Raw genomic sequence first — 23,672 nt, 5'->3', positions numbered from 1 at the left:
AATAAGAGAAAGAGTACATTACAATATACATAGCAAGATCCTTTCAACTTGCATCAGTTATGTTTCGAATCTTACTAAGAGAAAGTTTCTGACCTCGTGGTCGTGGACATTCTTTATTGGGTTCTCAAACTACAGAATCCTATCAAGGATGCCATCATAAGCAAAATGACGATTTGCTTCCTCGTAAAACAATCATTTTCTATATATATAATCAGAACCCTATTGTTTGAATTATTTTCTATCGTGTGAGAGTCACTGTAAAGACGAGGCTACAACAAAGTTGAATGCATCCACCGTTTAAATTGTACAATCTTACTTATATTATCTACTTTATTATTTTTTTCATTCATTATTATTACTGCTATAAAAATTAAAATAACAGTAATTAATGCTGTTTTTGTTTTTTTATTTTTATTGTTTAAAAATAATACACAGTGGGCCTGTGCACTGGAAGATAAAAATAAAAAGATGTACAGTAGCCCTTGACCTTCCGGGCGATCAAAGTGTCTGATGGCGTGCAGTTAAGAAAAGATTTGCGCAAAGCGTATATATAAGAGTTGAGAGTGAAAGGCTCTGCGCGAACCTCCCGTGAAAACGAAAGCATATTATTTAGTGTTACCAGCAGAGAACTATATAGTCTCGTTCATTTGCTTCCGCGCGACTTTCACCATTGTTAAAAAAAATGCCGACTCGTCAGTGACCGTCAGGTCAATGAACTCTTAACTATTTTTACAGCTTACTCTTCTGTCAATTACAAAATTATTTATAGATTTTTATTCAGTTGAAAGGGTATAATAACTACCGATTGCTAAAAAAAAAAAAAAAAAAAAAAAAAAAATCAAAATCTTATAGCTTATTCATTAACTACATCCTACCTAGGTTCACAGAAAAAAAAAAGTTTATTTGAACTAAGAAAATTTTCAGGAAAACCTAAGCTGTTTTAGAGCAAGATGAAATTTTTTCTTAAGAAAATAAAATCATATTTTAACGCAAGTAATTTTTATCCTTTGCAATATTTTGTTGGTTTAAGAAAATTTGTTCTACAAAAAAACTTTTTCTTTCTGCGCAATATTTCTTTGGATATAAATAATTTAACTAAGATTGTACTTTACTTTCTTCATATTACATTTACTGATATAAATCCTTATATAAAATTGAGATGAAATGTATTTGGCATCAAACTATTCGTAACGTGATTGGTCGAATATATCATGAGCATGAAAATATATGCAAACGCTATAGTAAGGCGCGTGCTTGCGCGCGCAAATTTGAATTCTAGTTTTTTTTAAAAATTTAACAGAAAAATTAATTATTTTTTACTTATATAATGAGACTTCATGTTTTATACAGAGGCTCCTGAAACTTTAGAAGCGCTTTGAAAAATACTTATAAGCGCATACTGCAAACGATTGCAGCAGTGCTCTTACAAGTGAAAAATATCCACTTATAACAGTAAATACTAATATGAATTTAATAACTACAAATATTAATATAACATTTGATTATCTGGAAGACAAAAATGATTACTAAATATCTGATACAAAGTAAGTACCATACAATGATTTCTTTTGAAGATGCTTTTACTAGAATTCTCTTGGTGATTTCTTTCAAAGTTTGATTTTAAATTTATTTAACAAAAAAAAATTTTTGTCCTTTTGAATAAAAAGAAAGTCCTATTTTTTCACATGAGAATGCACTGACAGGTGCATTAACAATATCAAAATTCCAAGCTTTCAATTACAGCTCTGAGGAAAGGAAAGATTTACACTGCACAGAAAAATGAAACACAGTAGAACTTCTATAAATTTGAGTTTCTCAAATTTGACTTTGAGAGAGAGAAAATGAAAGTTTTTACGAGGTTATGGTTCAAACTATCATGAAAAACCCCTATTTTTAGTAATTAAAAAAATTATTTCTGTTTAACTAGACTTTATAAAAAATTTTAAAAGATCTATTATGACCCTTAAAATTAAAATAATTTTCAAATGTCAAAGTGTAAATTTTTCTATTGTGAAAATAATTATTTTGTTAAATAACTTTTTTCTTAAAATTCTCATAAAGAATGAAATATACAATACAATAATAATTAATAACAATTGACCTTAATCAGTTCATAATAAATAACAATAAAAGAAAAGGACTATACGTAAGAGAAAAAGAGAAAAGTAATATCGAATGAGGAAGTAGTTAGTTTCTATAATAAACTTGAACGCGCTTTCTTGTATGCTCTATCTTAACTGTTGAAATGTCGTACAGAGTAAGTACTCAAAGCTTTTAAATGGAACGCGACGGCGTTTAGCAAAGCGAAAACAAATTCACTTTTTTACGTTTATACAGACGCCGTCAACAGTACAGAAGCGATCAACCCCTGCTCCCTAGGGAAAGCGTGTCGACATTAATTTTCCGGGCAATGATTTTACTGAAATATTCGACGCTTTTAGTCTTTGAGTTAGTCTGATCATACCAGATTTGTCTACTTGAATTTAAAATGTGTCAACGACAACTATTATATCTATCACCTGTAATTATATACTGTGAAAAATTATACTTGATACAACATGGTAGATTGCGTTTTATCTGCTGTAAGGTATAGTGAGAAGATAAAGAAATTTCACTTTGTCTTAAAATGATAATAATCTTGATACACACGAAGAAAATAAAACATCAATGGTTACTGTTTCATACAAATATTAGAAAATTATTCATAGACAGTAGAGAGTGCTGTATGAGACACGACTGGTTAATGCCAGCGCACGACTCAGTAATGTGCAGAAAGTAGCCAGTAGTTTTTATGTAGCGCTCTCTACTGTCTCAAGCATTTTAACCACTTTTTCGTCCATAACACTACTGATTACTGTACAAAATAGTAATCAGTGCTGTTTATTTTTCTCCGTGTATAATCATTAAAAAATTTTAATTGAATTTAAAAGAGAATGTTTGACTCATCAGCATGGAGAAAATTAATCAAACCCATGAAAAAGATTTTAAAATTTTAATATTTTTACGTTAAAATATGGATAATGTTTAGATAGTTAATTTAACGGACATGGGTACAATCTAAGCGCAGTGTACAAGAAAAAAAATTCTAGAAATTTTAGAAAAATATTTTCTACAAAAGTTCACTCCTTCAAAATACTCAATTTTCTTCATTTAAAAAATAAACTTTTGAAACAATCAACTAAAACTTTTAGATAAAGAAAAAAATTTTATCATTAAAAAATTGTACCCTTAACTAAATTTTTTCAAACAAGATACACATATATTTCCCCCAAAAATTTCTTACTCTTAGATTGTGTTAAGTGATAACAGTAATACTTTAAAATACTTTTTCGAACGATTTAAAATGTGTCGCTGAAACCAAAAAATTGTTAAAAATTACTTCTTTTCCATCTTAAATACTGTTCAGAGTTGGTTAAAGCAAAAATTTTGTTTTCTTAGATAGATATTTCATTTCTTTGGTTTTAACTGACAACACTTTAGGTAATGTACTTTTAACTGACAACACTGTAGGTAATGTACTTTTGAATCAAGTATAGCATAGACCAATTCAAATCATATTAACTACTTTATTAAATTTCTATATAGCGGTCACTTTTTCTGATGATTATATTTATATCTTATTAAATCTCGTTTCAATTCAGGTGACATTTTTACATGCATAAAAACACACTACTGTTTGAAATATAGGCCATCTCTTGAATCGATTTTTCGATCACAATATCTATGTATAAATTTTTTTCATCGAAGCATATGAATAAAACTGAATGACAATCGAAAATTATTATTTTTTACATTTGTCTATTTTTTCTAATTAGTCGAGTTATAGAGTTTGAATGAAATTTCTTTCTTTAAGACTGAATGAGCTTTGAAAAGATATGATAAAGAGAAAAATTATGTCATAGTTTATATCTGTTCCGAAAACATACTAAATATTTGAAAAGTATGTTTGTCCAAGTGCATGCTAGTTATTTCTATTATTATTATTCACTATAAGAACGAATTTTCTGAATAATTTTTATTCAATGTAAAAAACTGGTGATTACATTTGTTTATTGTAAACTCAAAATAACTAATAAAGTAAATACCATGTGGGCAATTCAAAATTTTTAAAAGACGCGCTATCTAGATGACATAAAATTTTTATACGTAATTTAATATTAATTTGTAACACGAAATGAATCACTACGGGTCATGCTAGCTCTCAATTAGCTCAGGCAGACCAACACTCACCTTTACTTGAGCGCGTGTTATTTTATCCCTCTTTAAATAATATTTTTTTATTTCAATTTAATCCAGCATCAACAATCGCATTTATATTCAATTCATAAATTAGTTTTAATCCTTTAGCGGTCTGCCAGAGTGATATATTGTTCAAGTAGCGGGAATGGAAAATTTGGTAGTCATTAAAAATCGAGAAAATTTGTCTTATCTTTGTATTAGATTCATAGTTGAATACTAATGAGTTGCAAATATTGTAAGTATTTGCTCGAATGTTAAATGAATAATAGTCACATTAAAAATTCACCGAAAGAAAAAAATAACTTTGAAAAAATATGGGCATCGGAACCAAGCTGGGAACCGAACCTGACATCCCTGGATTCATATCCGGAGCTTTGTATTTGATTGAAAATTAATTGTCAGTCGTTTTTGCTAAAACACATATGTAAGAGATTTTATTCTTAAGGATAATAGAGGAGATTGAAATTAAAAAAATTAATCGTGAAGTTGAGAATAATACACAACTTCAAATGATTCGCATAACATGTTTCATTTTGTGAACTTTTCGGTGAGATAATTCTCAGTAGTCTCGTGGTATAAATTAAAAATTATCTCTATAATTAATTTTGATAAATTTTGCGAGGGTTATAGTTTCAAATAAAATTTTTATTGGATACATGGTATCAAGCAATATTTTATGGATACGGCTATGCAAGTGTGGTTGTGAACATCATATACTAAAAATCCAATTCTTTGTGGAGCCCTTTATCCATATGTACTTGAAATAAGATAATCCTAAAAAACTTTATTAAAGTTTGTTTGTTTTGTTAGATATAAATTTTTACAATTAACAAAGAATAAAAAATCAAATAAATGTTGTTATAAAATGTTTTTTTTTGCATATTTTGTGAAATTCCTAGTTTCAACCGCAATAAAGGCATAAATTAACTAATATCAAAAAATGTCTTTCATCTGTTAAGATAAATTTAAAGTATTCTCTTCCTATACAATACTTTTGATGAAAATGATTATTGTTTATGGACTTTAAAAAAAATTAACTTGATCGAAGAGAAAAACTCTTGAACCAAGAAAATCATTTTGGAGAATTTTTTGTTGCGAATCAACCAAAAAAATTCTTGAATCAAATAAAATTTTTCAGTTCAAGAATTTTTGTGCTTGAGTTAATACGATGAAACTTTTCAAAATAATTTTTTTAATTCAAGAAATTTTTTCTTGAATAAAGTTAAATTTTTAATGATTGGGCGATTTTAATCTTAAATTGATTAAATTAAAAGTGCTGAACTAAGAATTAAAATTTGAGGATGTATGTCATCTCAATAGCTAGTGTCAGGACACGCGGCACTGGTCTAATCGTCCATCATACAATACCACAGAATAATATATCTATTATTGTTGAATATTTTGGTGGGGGTGGTGGTTGTGGATTCGTGAGGCCGCGGACGATGAATTACCGAATTAAGGTATATTTTGGAATATAGAGAAAATAATGAATACAAAGCATGTTGACTAGATAATTTACTAATACCTAACTACCATTAAAAAGTGCAATGTTAGGAAAGCTAGAGAAGCTAGTTACTCTAGGAGTAGAGTTAGAGTAGAAGCCCCACGAGAAGGGCTCTATTTCCACTTCTACTGACAACAACTTTTCCACCACCTCTGCTAAAATCTATCCTCCGTCGTCTCTAGCCCCTTGCGCTGTATGCGCACCGTTTGCCCGTGGCCGCTGTCCCAGTCGTCGCCCTACTTTGTCCAAGCCAACTCTGCTCGGCCTGCCACTAGACACATAGACAGATAGACACAAGAGTAACTCTCGTTGGTTTTTAATTTAACCTCCTATCCCACGTATCCATCCAGTCTATTCATCACGGATGAGTGCTGAGTTACTCCCAAACTCAAACGCAGCCACGTGCGTTGGATAGCACGCCCACCGACTGAACACTTTAATTTTATTTGTTATAAACTTTTTTTTTTATTTTTATTTCATCTGTGTGATTTTACTATTTTATTTTTTAAATGATAATTTAATATATTTATTAGTGAAAAAAATTTTTTATATCGTTATTTAAAGTACGAGTATTAAAAAAAAAAAAAAAAAAAAAAAACCAGTGTGTTCTAATTAAAAAAAACTATTGTTAAAAAAAAAGTGCCATTAGGTTAAATTCTCTGTTGATAAATGAAGTGAAATTAAAAAATTTATTTAAATAAAAATAATAATAACTGCCACGAATAAAATAAATTTAAGAAATTATGCAGTCAACTGATTTTATTTTTATATTATCATTAATAATTATATAAAATAATTTATAAATAAAAGTACAACGTTTAATGTGTGAAGTAAATGTCCTGGTATACAAGGACATACTTGTTAGTGTAAATACAAACGACTCATGAAGATGAAGAAATAGTTAAAAGGCTGTTTTATTGCTTAAAACTTATCACTGCCACTCTGCTCAGTAGAAAAATTTATTTACTATCTACAATATATATATATATATATATATATATATATATATATATATATATATATATATATATATATATATATATATATATTTTGTTATTTAAAATTATTAAAAACTGTGTGATAATTTTAAATTATAGTTAAAAATACTATTAAATAAATTAAAATGATATTTATTTAAACAATAACAAGTATTGTGCACAAATAACAAAACATTGCTGGGATTTATATTTGTAGTTATTTGCTATTTAAACTTAAAAATTACTATAATCAAGAAATAATTCAGCTTTTCGATGTCTTAAGCAGAAAAAAAATGTAAGTTTTATTTTATTCAAACAAATAAAAATATTTACTTATTAAAATATTACAATTAACTTTTGTGTAATATTGTATATATTTAAAAATATATTTATATATTTTTTTAGCGCCAGTTGAGACGTTGACCTCATTGAATTTTCAAAATAAGAAACGTTAAAAAATTTTTTTGAGGTCAGTACAATTTGTAAGAATAAATTGTAAAGGTCTAGGTCAATATCTCCATTTTACTTATGTTAGTTTCCGGGTATTTATATAAACGAAAAATAACTGAACAGATACAGATATAAAGATAAACAAAAGTATCTATTCAGCGGTAATATAAATATTATATTCAAAATTATCATATCATATAGTCACAAGAGTTTTATATCTAACGCTACCAGAAAAATTGTAATTAATATACTTAATTAGTACAATTGAATTATAACAATATTAAATTGTATTACGCAAGTGGATTGCAGGCGAATGTTATAATGTAAATTGGAGTAAAACCACACAAAAATAATAATAATAATAATAATAATAATAATAATAATAAACAATATTGTAAAAATTAAAACAAACGACGTACCTGATTCTGATGAATATCCGCGCGTCGGAGGCCACTCAATTTTTCGATTTGTTGCTATTGCGCACGCTCTTAGTGTCGTGTCTTCGTTCAAGTATTGAGATAGGTTAGGGAGCTTCACCTATACAAGCTTGTAGACTACACATATAATATGTATAATAATAATTAGAAGCGTGTAAACTTACGTACATATAACAGATATTTATTGAATTAAACTAAATATATTTAAATTCTTGTTTCATTCTTGCTTAATATCAATCGATTGCCAATAATCAATTATTAATTATTAATTGCTAATAATTATTGGTTGCTGCTTTATTTTTTGTATTTGTATGAATTTAGCTTGGAGCTACTGGCATTTGAAAAAAGCAAAAGAATTTTCTCGAGGTTCTTCCTTGATTGTTTTCATTTGAGTCCGATACCACTCCGTGATCTCATACGTCCCTGACAGTTACTGTCTTTAGAGTATCATAACAACAATTATCTGCTAATTTATATACATATACAGTGTAATGCACAATCTCGGTTATCGATTTAATTGTAATTGATATATTTCACTTTGTCAACAAAACTATTTTCAAAATGACGTGCCCTCTCTCCGGAAACTTTGGAGGTTTTTGAACGTTTCGTGTGGTGGTTTTTTAGCTGTGGAATATGCATTTTAAACACACAAACCTTAACACTATGTTAATAAACATCAATACTTACGTATACAAAATTTTTAATATAAGGATTTTTGCAAGTCATATTGATTGTATAAAAATTATAAATGATAACAATTAGATTCATTTATATTAATGAGTTTTCGGATTTTTTTTTTTAATTTATACAAAAAATTTTTACAATTTTTTTAATGATATATCTAACATTTAAATCAATTAGTATATATACTTGTAGGACTTTTTTTAAAAAAGTGTACAATTTTTTACGAATCCATAGTTAAAATTTGTGTTTATCATGTTCTAAACCCTATCTAGAAATCACTTTCAGTCATATAATAAATTTTTCGGAGCTGCTTATGATTCCTGAAAACTTAAATCCATAAAAGTTAATTTTTTTTTGTTTTTAAGTTTGTTTTGCTTATTCTACTATTTCTTACGTTAAATATCATTTATGTCCTTAAAACTTGGAGTCAATATTTTCATTTATAAAGGTTACTAATATTTTTTAATTTGCATAGGTGTTAGATGTTTTTAAGCGACTTGTAAACAAATAATATAAATATGAAAATTCTTTTTGAATTTTTTTCGTAAAATTGACATATTAAAGAATAGAAATAGAGTACAAGAAATGGATAAAAGACAAAAAGATAATTATTATCAGTGCATTCTTATCGATTAATTTTTATCCGATATTATATACGAAATTGATTATTTCATATTTTATTTTGTAATTTTTAAAATTTTTCAAAGTCATTGCATTCAATTTAAATAGATACCTTAAATTGAAGTCACCCGTAAACAATTAAAGTACATTATTCTAAAAGTTCAAAAAATCTTGAACAACTTTTAGGCGGAGAAAAATAGATTTTAATCTTTATTATTCCAAATAGTACTAAATCTAAGGTTTAACAGCTTATGTTAGTATTATTATTTTTAATATAGTGAACAGTAATTTTCATTAAAATTTTTCGCCATTGAATGAAAACATCATGAATTGAATATTAAAACTACAATTTTAACATTTTAAATGATAATTTTTAATTGTTTATTGTATCATTACTTATAAAAAAAATTTTTTCTATATAGAAATTAAAGTACCAACTAATAACAAAAAATTATTATTTATTTAATTTCTCCAATTGAGGGATACATTTTGTCTCATAGTCTTCCCGAGTACAACATAAGAAAAATATCAGGTATTTCCATGATATTTGGTTTTAATATTAGAACAAAAAAACTTTCGATCAATTTTTATCATTTCTATTAATTTTAATTCATTTATGAATCAACACATATAAAACCAAATTTAGTAATGAATCGTATGACCTTTAAAACAGTCAAAAACCTATAAAAACATAGATTTCTAACTTACCTAAACGTAAAATTCAACATGATTTATTTTCCCTATTTTTTAAAAATTTCAACTTTTAAAGAAGAAGATTCTCCATAAAAAATATCTGAGTTTATATGTATAATGCGACAGAATGATAAATGATAAATAAAATGAAAATAAAAATAAAAAAAAGAAAGTGTTAGTTTGATCCAGATCTCCGGAAGTAAACGCTTTCTCCCCTATAGACTATAAAAAAGACTGACAAATTAAACAGACAAATTGTATTCGGCTCGCGAGAGGGTCAGAGGGTCGAGGACTTAGTAGAGTCGAGAGGCTAAAAAATGGGAGGGACGACTATTGCACGGTCAATGTAGCCACAAGCTTCATATATGTTACCTGCAAGTAATATGTATCTGTGATATCATATGTATGTATGCGTGACTCTCTATCTCGATATATGAATGCCTGTACACCACCACAGTGTTTAGTCCGTGTGATTGACATTAGTAAGTATGCCATGGCCGACCAGTCCGTAACGTGCAGCTACAGAATAAATGCAGTATAACGCCGGCTGCTGGGACCCACGATCGCTGTCTTATATTCTAAACGCTAGTTACTTTTATATCCAACTAAACTACTGTAATTAATTTTAAACAATTATCTGTACACTTGTAAAAAAAAAAATTCTTTTAAATTTTCATGTCTTATATTATTCATTAAAATAACTTTTCTTCTTCTTCTTCTTCTTCTTTTTCTTTTTCTTTTTCTTTTTCTTCTTCTTCTTCTTCTTCTTCTTCTTCTTCTTCTTCTTCTTCTTCTTCTTCTTCTTCTTCTTCTTCTTCTTCTTCTTCTTCTTCTTCTTCTTCTTCTTCTTCTTCTTCTTCTTCTTCTTCTTCTTCTTCTTCTTCTTCTTCTTCTTCTTCTTCTTCTTCTTCTTCTTCTTCTTCTTCTTCTTCTTCTTCTTCTTCTTCTTCTTCTTCTTCTTCTTCTTCTTCTTCTTCTTCTTCTTCTTCTTCTTCTTCTTCTTCTTCTTCTTCTTCTTCTTCTTCTTCTTCTTCTTCTTCTTCTTCTTCTTCTTCTTCTTCTTCTTCTTCTTCTTCTTCTTCTTCTTCTTCTTCTTCTTCTTCTTCTTCTTCTTCTTCTTCTTCTTCTTCTTCTTCTTCTTCTTCTTCTTCTTCTTCTTCTTCTTCTTCTTCTTCTTCTTCTTCTTCTTCTTCTTCTTCTTCTTCTTCTTCTTCTTCTTCTTCTTCTTCTTCTTCTTCTTCTTCTTCTTCTTCTTCTTCTTCTTCTTCTTCTTCTTCTTCTTCTTCTTCTTCTTCTTCTTCTTCTTCTTCTTCTTCTTCTTCTTCTTCTTCTTCTTCTTCTTCTTCTTCTTCTTCTTCTTCTTCTTCTTCTTCTTCTTCTTCTTCTTCTTCTTCTTCTTCTTCTTCTTCTTCTTCTTCTTCTTCTTCTTCTTCTTCTTCTTCTTCTTCTTCTTCTTCTTCTTCTTCTTCTTCTTCTTCTTCTTCTTCTTCTTCTTCTTCTTCTTCTTCTTCTTCTTCTTCTTCTTCTTCTTCTTCTTCTTCTTCTTCTTCTTCTTCTTCTTCTTCTTCTTCTTCTTCTTCTTCTTCTTCTTCTTCTTCTTCTTCTTCTTCTTCTTCTTCTTCTTCTTCTTCTTCTTCTTCTTCTTCTTCTTCTTCTTCTTCTTCTTCTTCTTCTTCTTCTTCTTCTTCTTCTTCTTCTTCTTCTTCTTCTTCTTCTTCAATTAGATATGTCAAATTTTTCGAAGTAAACCAATGACTTTTACTTTTATAAAAAAAAAAATCTTTTTATAATTATGACGTAGCTTGAACTTTCATCAAATGCCTTATTGATTTCTTTTTTAGTTTACGTTGTTGAAAGTGAAACATTGAAAATAAAAAATAATTAATTATGAGATAATTTAGATTTATTTTTAAAAAGTTGGGGAGAAAAAAAAATAAAATGTATATCGGGAGTTGTATTTTAAAATGTGTGTGTGTGTGTGTGTGTGTGTGTGTGTGTGTGTGTGTGTGTGTGTGTGTGTGTGTGTGTGTGTGTGTGTGTGTGTGTGTGTGTGTGTGTGTGTGTGTGTGTGTGTGTGTGTGTGTGTGTGTGTGTGTGTGTGTGTGTGTGTGTGTGTGTGTGTGTGTGTGTGTGTGTGTGTGTGTGTGTGTGTGTGTGTGTGTGTGGTGATAAATATATAAATACGGATAGAGGAAAAAAAAATTTAAAAATAGTTAAAAACTGAAAATTACGGAGAAAAGGAGAAGAGTGAAAGTTCTGGGCGGCGTTGAGTTTTTGGCATTGGGCACCTTCTTGAGATTGGGGGGACAACGGTATCGAGGTCACTGTTACCACCACTACTGACTGTACTTTTAGTGAGGCACCGCGATCGCGCGTGGTCCTCACGTAGTGTCCCAAAAACATTTGTGTTGGAAAGGCCCGTGCGTTACACTCGAAAGATACAGTGATATCTCCAAAATAACTTGCTGAAAGTTGGATCAGGATAACATAAAAAAAAAAATTGTTCATTTAAAAACCATGGAACTTAATCATAATTTTAATATGTGTAAAAAAAATAATAATAATAATAATGAATGCCAAATTTTAATGTACTTGAAAAATATCATCCATAGCTGAATACATTGGAGTAATAAGTTTATTTGTGTTTTATTTGACACTATTATTCCACTAGCGAATTCGTGTCACAGTGATTTTATACACTGTAAAGTTTTCGAGGATGCCTCCGCCTTTTATATGTGTCCTCGAGCCGATGGAGTTGGCTCGAGAATCCGTTTGGCCTCCAACTATCTAGATTGCAATTGCCGTAATTTTGTGAATATTTATAAAAATAATAATTATTAAAGTATACTTTATCGCTGCTATTAAAAATAAATGAAACAAAACTGTGATATACATACGTAGATCTGTTTTTTTTTTGTTTTTTGTTTTTTGTTTTAAAAGTATTCTATTTATTTTTAAATATTGGAAGACAAAAATGTGCGCAAAGATGAGTGTTCTTCAGGGTCGACATTTAGGTATGATTCTGAATAATTTTATTGTAAATTATAATAAATAAAATTAAAAAATTATTAATAAAAGGTCTTTAACCCGTTACTCAATTGTATGATTTGATTACTACCACACACATCATACAGCTATCACTCTATTCAAGTGAATGTTACGTAAAGCTGTTGAATTCTCACTTAAAACTCTTTATTTGCAGATCATAAATTTTTTTAACATCTGTTTTCACATAATGGACTAAAATTAATAGAATAATCTTTAAACAGTGATACGATACTGGTTTGTAATAATATTTCAATTTTAATAATAAAACTTCGAAAATATATAAATAAAAAAGTTAAAAGTTTCAAGTGTGATTATTGTTTGTAAGTGGGAAAGGAAAAACTTCCTCGTCCTACTCCTAGTGACTTATGACACAACACAGCGATTCTTGCCGTAGGAAAAGTAAAGTAAGGCCAGTGGTATAATAGAAACTTTCACTGAAAGGTTCAATGTACCGAAGCCTAACTCTCACTGTCCGATTCTCACTCTCTACTATAAGAATGATAAAAGAGGGGATCACATCACTTAATTACGTTTTCATAATATATATATATATATAAATATTAACTATATATTATTTTATTTTCTTTTCTTTTATCTTACGGGAGATGATTTTATTTACATCTGATCATCGATAGGTTTTACTACTGACTTCGCTATTGACTTCTTGTTCGACTAAATCTCAACACTTCTCCTGAAAATAACTTTTAATCACTTTTATGAATAATAAAATAATTTTGGTTAAGAAAATGAAAAAAGCAATCGCGGAAGTTGAATAAAATCTAAATAATTCGTTGCAATTTTTCCGAGATAATTAAATAAAAGTTGTAAAAGAAAACTGAATCGTGGGAGAACAACTTTCACCATTGGCCGTGTGAGAATTCTAGATAAAGATTCTCTCAAGGATCGTTAAGATAATATATAGAATAAAAAGAAAAAGGAAAAAAGTGAAACAATCGATTATTTAAGTTGTTTAGAAAGGAAAGGAAGGTCTTTACCTTCTCTTCCAAGTACGAACATCTGAAAGAATAGAATATAATAAAGTAATAATATCTATATATACTAGAGTTTTATGCTAGTTTAATTCATCAACGAACGACAGCACAGCGACGACAGTTACAACAACAAGAGACAAGCCAGTAGAAGCGCGCGAGCGTGGCATGCATGCATGCATTGGTTACGCAAGAATAGCAGCGTGTGTGAGACTGGTGACCCACATACGGCACAGAGAGCAAGGACCCCACTGCACCATCTACGTCTCCGCCGACACCGACTTAACTACACACTACACACAACCTCCCGATGTATAATAGTCCGCGTAAACTACCGAGCCTTACCGAATATCCACGACGATTAAACCGATAAAAACCGCCACAATCCTCACATCCAGACATATGACCCGAGTATTACCGAAACACTCAACAGTTTTATTAATGACGTTAACATTAAATATAGATATTAGTAGTATATAATACGGGCATTAATCTGTTTTTCTGTTCCTCATTAAATTTAAATACCCGATTATTATAACAAGATAATAAAAATAATACTAATCGATTTATACTGTGGGTTATATTGGGAGTACTCACAAAAAACGACACTGACATATTTTATTTAGTCATTTTTTTTTCTATTACTTCAATTTTTTTTTTTTTTTTTTTTTATTTGTAAAAGAACAAAAAAAATTTTTTTTTCAATGATATTGAAATCAGCTGACATCCGATAATGTTTTGTATCATTGAATTTAGCAGACATTTTCGAATTTTTATCTTGGTTTAAGCAAATAACTTATTTATGAAATTTTTAAACTTTCTACACGTACTAATTTTCAACACATATTTACTCAAATAAATCATTACTAAGTAAATCTTTTTGAAAAATTGCATTCATATTTCCTTTTGATTTTCATTTATGAATTAAAAATATTTTTTTTACATTTTAGTTGTGGTTGTATTGCATAACTGTAATGACTTAATCATTTTTTCACTCAAAAAGTATGTGTAATTAATATTATATCGTACTCTCATTATAATATCTGACAATACAACGCTAATAAAAGCCAAATAAATCAACTTAATTGTAAAAAATGTGAAACAGGTGAAATTGTGAAGCATTTGACAATTTTTAGGTTTTTTTGTAACAAGTAAATTATTATTAAAAAAAGTTGGCAATGATTTTACGAAACTTTTTTAGTAAATTTTACGAAACTAATAGGTTAAATTCTGAAAATACACTTTTATTCGTTAGTGTTCAACCTTTTTATGTTTTCATATTAATAAAATTAACTCATTTTTATGTCGATCAATAATCGTTATCAATGGTGTGAAAAAAAAAATTAATTAAAAAACATTTTTAAATCGAAAAATTGAAAGATTGTTTTATAAAAGATTATAAAAGATTGTTTCTTAATCCCATTTATAATGAAAAATAAATAAAAATATATGCTTGTTAAAAATAAATTTGAAATATTATTTTTATGACTTGAAATATTGTGGCATCTATACTTCCAATAACCATTTAAAAATTGAAAAAAAAAAAAAAAACTATAAAATCAAATTTCTCTATTTCAAATAAATAAATTGTATAAACTCAAAAAATGTATCTCAAATTTATTTGAAATATAATTAAAATAAAAAATCACAAATAGGATTGACTAAAATTTTGTTTAAAATTTTTGATTTTAGGAATTATGACCCTTACGAGCAGCCCGTGTGAGCTAGACAACATGAGCTTGTTTCAAGACCTCAAGTTGAAAAGGAGAAAGGTCGACTCCCGATGTAGTAGCGACGGTAAGGTTTAAATTTATGTTTTGTTAAATTGAAAAAAATAAAAATAAACCAGTAAAAGAGATGAAAATACCCGGAAATTTTGACCTTTCAACTCAAACGAGAAACTTGATATGTAATCGATGGTAGTAACAACTTACAAAAGAGCTTAAGCCAGTTGTTCCTTCTATTTCACTAGGGATGCTTTGAATTTATGAATATGCAGGGAAATAAACAGACAGCATCGAGGTGGGAGACTTCAACGTGCGTGGGCTGACTAAGAAGGGGAATCACTACTGCCCACGCGGTTTGAACCCAGCTATGCACTGTAGTGTTAGCTAGGGTAGTTTGACTGCGTCGTCATTCGCGCTTACACGTTCATGTTGTTATTTTCTTTGCTTATTGTTGTTTTTCTCACACGGAAAAAACTAAATTATAATAAATAATAATGGATTTATAATCAACAGTTATCAGTTGATAATAAATACTATTTCAAACAGTAATAAAAGCTATTTAAATCCAAAAAATTAAAGTACAACAATTAAAAATTCCATCTTCAATGTTTATCATTTCAAAGATACCAAGAAAGGTTACTAAATTTCTGTAGTAAGAATTTTACATTTTAATTTAACCCAAGTCATCATTTACAAGATAAAATAATCAATTTTAAACGCAACGGTAAAAACAGTACTATAATTATTACTTGGCGCTTTTTATTGTTTTAAACGATTTTTTTTTAAAGAGTGAGAGTCGTTATTTACTATAATAACCACTACAAATCACTTTTTTCGATATTAAATAATAAACGTTTAGTTGACTCCTATACTTTTTCACTTTGTGTTTGGTAATATTTAATATTATGGTATCCCGGAGTCTGATGTACAATTTAAAACACTAAAAAGTAACCAGAATCTAAATAAATTTTTATTTTACTATTTAGTTTTTTTCTGTGTACTCAACCGCGATAAAAATTCAAAAAATTATTTTTATAATTACATACCTAGTATTGTAGAATTTATGACTTGCGATATAAACAATATAGTGCTAGTAACAACATCGCGATAATTGTGCAACGACGCTGCTAGGGAATCATTGATCTTCATAGACCACGGGAACATCGGACATTTGATGAACAGCGCAGTTACAATTTTTTTTTATCAATTTACATTTCTTCTTGATTACTGACATGTGATATAATTGAGTAATAAGAATTGAAGATGAATTTTAATACTATAAATATGATAATGCATCGGGAGTTTTTGAATCCATATAATTGTCGGTATCCTCAATTGTACGAAGAACCATTTGTTAGATTTCGTTATTTATATGACTGCTATCCTTTTTATCACAATTCTTATCTAAGAACTGATCATCATTTAATAAATTCACCACTATTTTGGGAGAAACGATGTCAAGTTTTGTTGGGTTTTAAATCTATCTCTTTTAATGGTAATAAAAATTACAGTATGAATATAAATATATTGATGGTAAATTTTATTTTTACGATAGCCAGTCTGATTTTTTAAAATAAATTAAATTGAACATTTATTTTTATTCAGTGAAGGTAAAAATTCGAACATTTACTCTCTTATTAATTGTCATTTTTATCATTCAATCCTAAGTTATTTAAATAATCTGTAAAAATAAAAAAAAAATTGTTAGAAAATGCATCTGGTGGAACAATTATCATTAATCATTACTTTCACTGCGTAAAAATCAACATTAAATTTAATTTCTTTAAAAACTAACATTAGTTTCAGTTAATAAGATAATTTAGCAAAGAAAAATAATATAAACTAAAAAATCAGACCGACTATTGAAAAAAAAACTAAATTTTCTATCAACATGCTTGTATTGAATAAAATTAATAGATATTAATATAAATGCTGATTACAGCGATATTTGCGATATTTATTAAAAATAAAATCGAAGAGAAAGAAATGTAAAAACTCTTTTCTCAGACTCGCCAGTATCGTTTGGATCAGCAGGATCACCACTTGGGATCCAACCAACGGATGCACCTTCACCCATAACCTTTCCTGCTCCAGGGGAAAGTATTGCAGATACGTCGACCTCGTCACCAGATGTAAATATGCCCAGCTCGCCGGGCTGTCCTGTGGTCAAAGTAAAGAGTGAGTTTCTTCGAGGTAGTCCCAGTCCTCGAAGCCCCGGGCAACGTAGTTCCGGAGGTGTGGTGATGAGCGGGACAAATCTTTCTTATCATCAGCACGATAATTTACGAGAGACTGCATCACCAGATTCGGTGTTCCCCGAGCCAGTGATGAGCTCAAAGAGAATAAATGAAGAAAGTAGAGCCCATACCCCAACACCACTTTCGCCGTGCGTTGAAACGAGTCATGCGGTGTCTACAACCCCAATGAGCCAAGAAGAACAACAACCCGGCAGCAGATGCCCGACCCCAGAACGAGCCGGTGAATTGTCTTCAGGTCAAACTAAATTAGACTCGGATAACTCAGTGTTTGACGGTGGAGGCGGGGGAGGAGGAACTGATAGAAATTCTCGAGTTGATATCTCGAGTCAACCTAGTCCATCTTCCCAGTACAACATTAGCCAAGCACCCAGTCCGAGTAGTAATTCGTCTCACAGTTCTCAACAGCAGCCACCAACACCACCGAGGTCACGAGCTCCTTCAGTTCCAGCTCATCTTCTCGCTCACCATCAGTTTTGGTCTCAGAATTCCGGAGTCCAGGGTTTTGCTGCTCAGAGACTGCTCAATGGAGTTATCAGCAGTGTTGGGTACGGACAAAATCTCACTGGGAATCCCACTAGTACTGGCAGTCCAGCGGGAAATGGACTTGGATCTACTGGCAATGTCGGAAATAATCAAGGTACTAATTCTAACAATACAACATCTTCATTATCTGCGTGTAAGTATTATTCATAATCAGATTATTACTTATACTAATGAGAAACTGACAAATTGATTTTTATTATTATTATTATTATATTTACAGCCGAAGGTATGAAGCCTCCTGCCCAAAGACCAGCCCCCTCAGCTCCTCGACCTCCTCCCACCGTGATAATGGGTGAGGTTGGCGGTGTTAGAACAATGATTTGGTCAGCACCTGCCTTGGAACCCGTTCCACCACCTGCAGCTTCTTGGACGACGACAGCATCGTCTGCATCTTGTTCATCATCCGAAGAATCAGCGGCTCAGTTGCTGCTGAATCTCGGACAAGAGTCGCGGGGTAAACCGCCTTGTGTTTCGTATTCCTCTGGACCACCACTTAACATGGAGAGGCTATGGGCCGGAGATTTAAGTCAACTTCCTGCTGCACAACAGTTGCAGGCACTCAACCTAACAGCATCTGGCTCGAATCAGCCGTGGGTTAGAAATGGTGCTGCTGTTAAATCTGAAGCAGTAACGCAGTCAATGCACAGTCAATCACTTGCTACACCTACTGCAACGTTACCTTCTCAAGAGCATGAAGAAGATGAAACACCTATGATCTGCATGATTTGTGAAGACAAAGCCACTGGATTACATTATGGTATCATCACATGCGAAGGGTTAGTAGTTTTTGTTGTACTTATTTCGTAACTATTGAAAATACTAAATAATTTTTTCAAAGAGACTAAAATTAATTAATGAATTATTTTACAGATGTAAAGGATTCTTCAAAAGGACAGTGCAAAATAGGAGGGTTTACACGTGTGTAGCCGAGGGTGGTTGTGAAATAACAAAAACTCAAAGAAATAGGTGTCAATATTGTCGATTTAAAAAATGCATTGAACAGGGTATGGTACTTCAAGCAGTCCGGGAAGATCGAATGCCTGGTGGTAGAAATTCCGGAGCAGTTTATAACCTTTATAAGGTGACTTGAATTATTTTATTTATTTTTTTTTTTTTTATTAATAATATATTTATTTTATTCATTTAATAATAATTAAAATAATAATATTTAGGTCAAGTACAAGAAACACAAAAAAACGAACAAATCAAGTGGTGTTGGTGGTAACAATAATTCTAATAGTGGTGTAAATGGTTCAGGATCATTAGTTGGCAACAAGGGAACAAATGTTGCTACATCAATGTTAGATAAACATATGGCTGCTGCGGCTGCAACAACGATGCTTGATAAGCATATGGCAGCTGCAGCTGCAGCGGCTGCTGCTGCTCATCATAGCCAACAGCAACAGCAACAACAACAGCACCAGCAACAACAACAGCAACAACAGCAGCAACAACAGCAGCAACAACAGCAGCAACAACAGCAGCAACAACAGCAACAGCAGCAACATGCTCAACTTGCTGGATCATTTTTACATCATCATAAAATTTCATCGGATCAACACAATTCACAACCAACACCAAGTCATCCTAACCATCCCTCGCACACGGGGCATCTGGTTAATGGGACGATACTAAAAACAGCACTTACTAATCCCTCTGAAGTAAGTGTTTAATACTTTAATTACTTCCGTTTTATCCATATTACTAAAGACGATATACGTTTGTTTTTATTATTATTTATTTTTGTTATTTATTGGGTGGGATATTGCAACATTGTATATAGTTAAGTCAGAGTAGAGGAACACGAGTGGAGAATTTGGTTAAAGGCCATTGCCAAAAGTGAAAACATCTACATCTGTGTTCTGATCACATACTTTTGTCTCTCATTTAAAGAGGTCACTTTCCCTCATACTGACAAACAGGGATCATTCGTCATCAATCATCGGCGTAATAAATAAATATCTAACAGTTGACGTATTTACGTTTAAAGCAATAGTTTAAACAATATAAAGTGGAATGAAAAACGTAAATATAAAGTTGGAAAAACAACGTCAGGGACAATAGAAAATCAGCGGCAACCGGTGCCAAGGACGGGCAGTTCTCTAAGTCTTTCGTAACTCGTGAAAGTTTGCACAAGGGGACACTGACCTCCTCCTCTCATTTTATTTTATCTCTCGCTCTCTCTCTCTCTCTCTCTCTCTCTCTCTCTCTCTCTCTCTCTCTCTCTCTCTCTCTGTTTCTGCTTTACTGGTACTTTGGTACGAGTCACCATTACCATATTAGTGAATACTTGATATAAACTAAACGGTGTTTGGCTTGTTCAAAGTGCCGCAATGGTCACAACTTTCCCTGGCTACTTGAAGCTCACGTTCATACGAGACTTCGAGTCATGCACTTATACCAAGACTGAATCAGAGTCATGAATAGCTACGACCTAGGTATCAGCCTCAGAAAGGTCAGTGAAAGGCCTCACGTTTAAGATTTAACATAGGAAGTAAGTTGGTCTTAAAATTTGCTCAGAAACTCGTCTACTAGTCTTGTCTACATCACCCGGTTGTGAAACATTGTTTAATGTTTCTTGGATAATCACACGCAAACGTGGGCATCCACTTTCACTGGTAGTCTCGCAATAAAAATATCCTTTTTTCTTTCATTCCCACCCGACTCACGATTATCCTAGCTATTGTATTATTCACATTACAATTATCATTATTATTTTATGATTGTATTTTATTTTTATCATTTAGGTCGTACATTTACGGCAAAGGCTAGACAATACTGTAAGCAGCTCGAGGGATCGTGCTTTCCCACTGGATGCAACACTCGCCATGATACAAACACTTATAGACTGTGACGAATTCCAAGATATCGCAACATTAAGGGTAATATTTTAGAGGATTTATATTTTTTTTTTTTTTTATATCTATTGAATTGAAATTAATTTTACAAATTAATTTTTTTACTTCAGAACTTGGATGAACTGCTAGACCACAAATCAGACTTAAGTGAAAAACTGTGTCAAATAGGAGACAGTATAGTTTACAAGTTGGTGCAGTGGACCAAGAGATTGCCGTTTTACCTTGAACTGCCGGTTGAAGTTCACACGAGACTTCTTACACATAAGTGGCATGAGTTATTAGTTTTAACGACTTCGGCGTATCAAGCAATGCATGGTCAGCAAAAGTTTTCAAATGTTGGGCCGGACGGTACAAGTGCCGACTTTGTGCAAGAGGTAATTTTTTATCATTATTATTAAAACTAAATTTATTTCCCCGTTAAAAACTAAAAATAAATATTCACATTATTTAGGTATCAAATAACATGTATACACTACAAACGTGCCTAACGAGTATGATGGGACGAACCATAACCATGGACCAATTGAGGCAAGACGTCGGTCTCATGGTAGAAAAAATAACTTACGTTACACTTATGTTTCGACGGGTGAAATTACGAATGGAAGAGTACGTTTGTTTGAAAGTCATCACCATGTTATCACAAGGTAAATATAGTAGTTTTTATTATAATTTTTAAATGCAAGTACTTTCAAAAAAATGTTGGTCATAAAAAAATTTTATAAAAATATTTTCATGATTTTTTGCTAACAAAGATACTAAATGTAAGTGTCATTATTATCAATGATAATAAAGTCTATTATATTAAATATTAATTATATTTTTTTATAACTAGCTCGAGGTAGTACGCCGGAATTAGAACAAATTCAAGATCGGTACATGACCTGTTTGAGGAGTTTTGTTGAACACAGCGCACCTCAACAACCTGGACGTTTCCATGATCTTCTCCATCGATTGCCCGAAGTAAGATATTATTTTTGATCGTTTATTTTATCGAAACGGTAAATTGTTCCTTGCCGATTTTTCGAATGTATAAAAAATAAAAAATAAATTGAAACTAAATTATTCATTTTTTATCATTTTAGGTGCAATCAGCAGCTACATTGCTACTCGAAAGTAAAATGTTTTACGTTCCTTTTTTATTAAATTCAGCGATTCAAAGATAGTAAAAAGAAAATGAATGGTAATTATGCTGGGTTTATTTGAACACATATAATACCCGACATATGTACAATGTTTATTTTATAATTTTCAAAATGAAAATTGTATAAAAACATTAGGACATCGAAGAAAATTACACTATTGAGTAATAAAAAAAAAAAAAAAAAAAAACAGTACGAATAAAGAATTAAAAATTAAGACAAATAGTGAATAATTTGTCGAAACGGAAATTAAAAAAAAAAAAAAGGCAAACAAAACATTTGACAAGAACTGAATTTTTATATCGAAACTAAAAAGACTATATATACACAGTCGCGCAATTATTGTCATTGTGTGTTCACGTTGCATAATCCAATCGATAAAATAATAAGACTCTCGTACGCCCAACGCAGATCACTTTTTCGCCGTAAAAATTCAATTAATCGGCTAACCGACGTGATCAACTCACACTTGGATGTATACATATGATATATCAATAAATGACACGCGATTCATTCATAAATGAAAAAGAAAAAAAAAATACAATCATTATTGCATTTTGATCTATTTCTTTAATAATGCTTTTAACATTTTTTTTTATTTTTATATGGAAACAAACAAAATTATTTTTGACTTCTAACAAAAAACAAAAACATTTTTTGATATCGCGTATTATCCAACATAGCATTTTTTTATTGAAATATTGTTAATACTTTTTGGTTAAAAAAATTATTATAGAATATAATTATTTAAAAAGAATAAATTTTTAATACAGAGCCTTGAAAAAAAATCATAAATGACATTTTGTCATAAATTCGATTCTCTAAAGACTACACGTCGATACGTGAAAGTACACAAATAGATAAATTAATTCCTTAAGAGTGCGCACACACTTAGTCTCCTCCGATTGGCTCAATAAATTAAGGTACGAGATATTGTAATTATTATAATAATAACTAACAGTAAATTTAAAAAAATCAAGTTCAAAATACGGCTCATGCTAGTTAATCATAATTCAATATTATATTGCTTCTTACGTAAATTATTAGCAAGTGTTTTTTAAAAGAATGTATACTTTTTTTTTGTTTTTTAATTTTTTTTTTTTTTTTTTCCATTTTATCTTGCCCGTAGAGATTAATGCATAAAACGAAGAATTTATTTTTATCACTGTATGCTTTAGAAAATATGAACAGGTAAATTATTAGTTAATATAATACTAATAAACAATTTTAATATAATAATATAAAATTTAGTTAATTATTATTATTATTATAGACATAACAAATATTTAATACTATCTGTTAAAATTAAACATTTTCAGTCTAAAAAAATCAATAAATTAATTTATAGCTTTTATAGAAAATTTTTATTACATTTATAAGAAATGTAACTAAAATAATGCAAATAACAAATTTAAATTATATTCCAGTCATTTTAAAGATATCCAATTATGGATTGTTAGAATAATTTATTAATAATTATATCGTTTTAAGTAAAATTCTATAAA

The 23,672-nt window shown here is 30.1% G+C and overlaps 1 protein-coding gene across 1 annotated transcript in view; it reads left to right on the top strand.

The window, feature by feature from the left end:
* The window catches only part of Hr4 (nuclear hormone receptor 4), a 44,296-nt gene extending 20,954 nt beyond the window's left edge, over window positions 1–23,342 (top strand). Inside the window, exons 2-11 of the mRNA XM_074255826.1 lie at window positions 15,335–15,439; window positions 17,464–18,303; window positions 18,391–18,946; window positions 19,041–19,251; window positions 19,343–19,831; window positions 20,918–21,052; window positions 21,139–21,402; window positions 21,480–21,672; window positions 21,861–21,988; window positions 22,111–23,342. Coding sequence (XP_074111927.1) covers window positions 15,340–15,439; window positions 17,464–18,303; window positions 18,391–18,946; window positions 19,041–19,251; window positions 19,343–19,831; window positions 20,918–21,052; window positions 21,139–21,402; window positions 21,480–21,672; window positions 21,861–21,988; window positions 22,111–22,191 — 2,997 coding nt within the window. The 5' untranslated portion in view covers window positions 15,335–15,339 and the 3' untranslated portion in view covers window positions 22,192–23,342. The remainder of the gene's footprint in view (window positions 1–15,334; window positions 15,440–17,463; window positions 18,304–18,390; window positions 18,947–19,040; window positions 19,252–19,342; window positions 19,832–20,917; window positions 21,053–21,138; window positions 21,403–21,479; window positions 21,673–21,860; window positions 21,989–22,110) is intronic.
* Window positions 23,343–23,672: the final 330 nt, after the last annotated feature.

Source organism: Cotesia typhae, unplaced genomic scaffold, assembly GCF_013202065.1.
Source record: "Cotesia typhae breed Kobodo isofemale line unplaced genomic scaffold, CoteBio_Ctyphae scaffold_152, whole genome shotgun sequence".
Lineage (NCBI taxonomy): Eukaryota > Metazoa > Arthropoda > Insecta > Hymenoptera > Braconidae > Cotesia > Cotesia typhae.
This window is presented reverse-complemented; position numbering and strand designations above follow the sequence as displayed.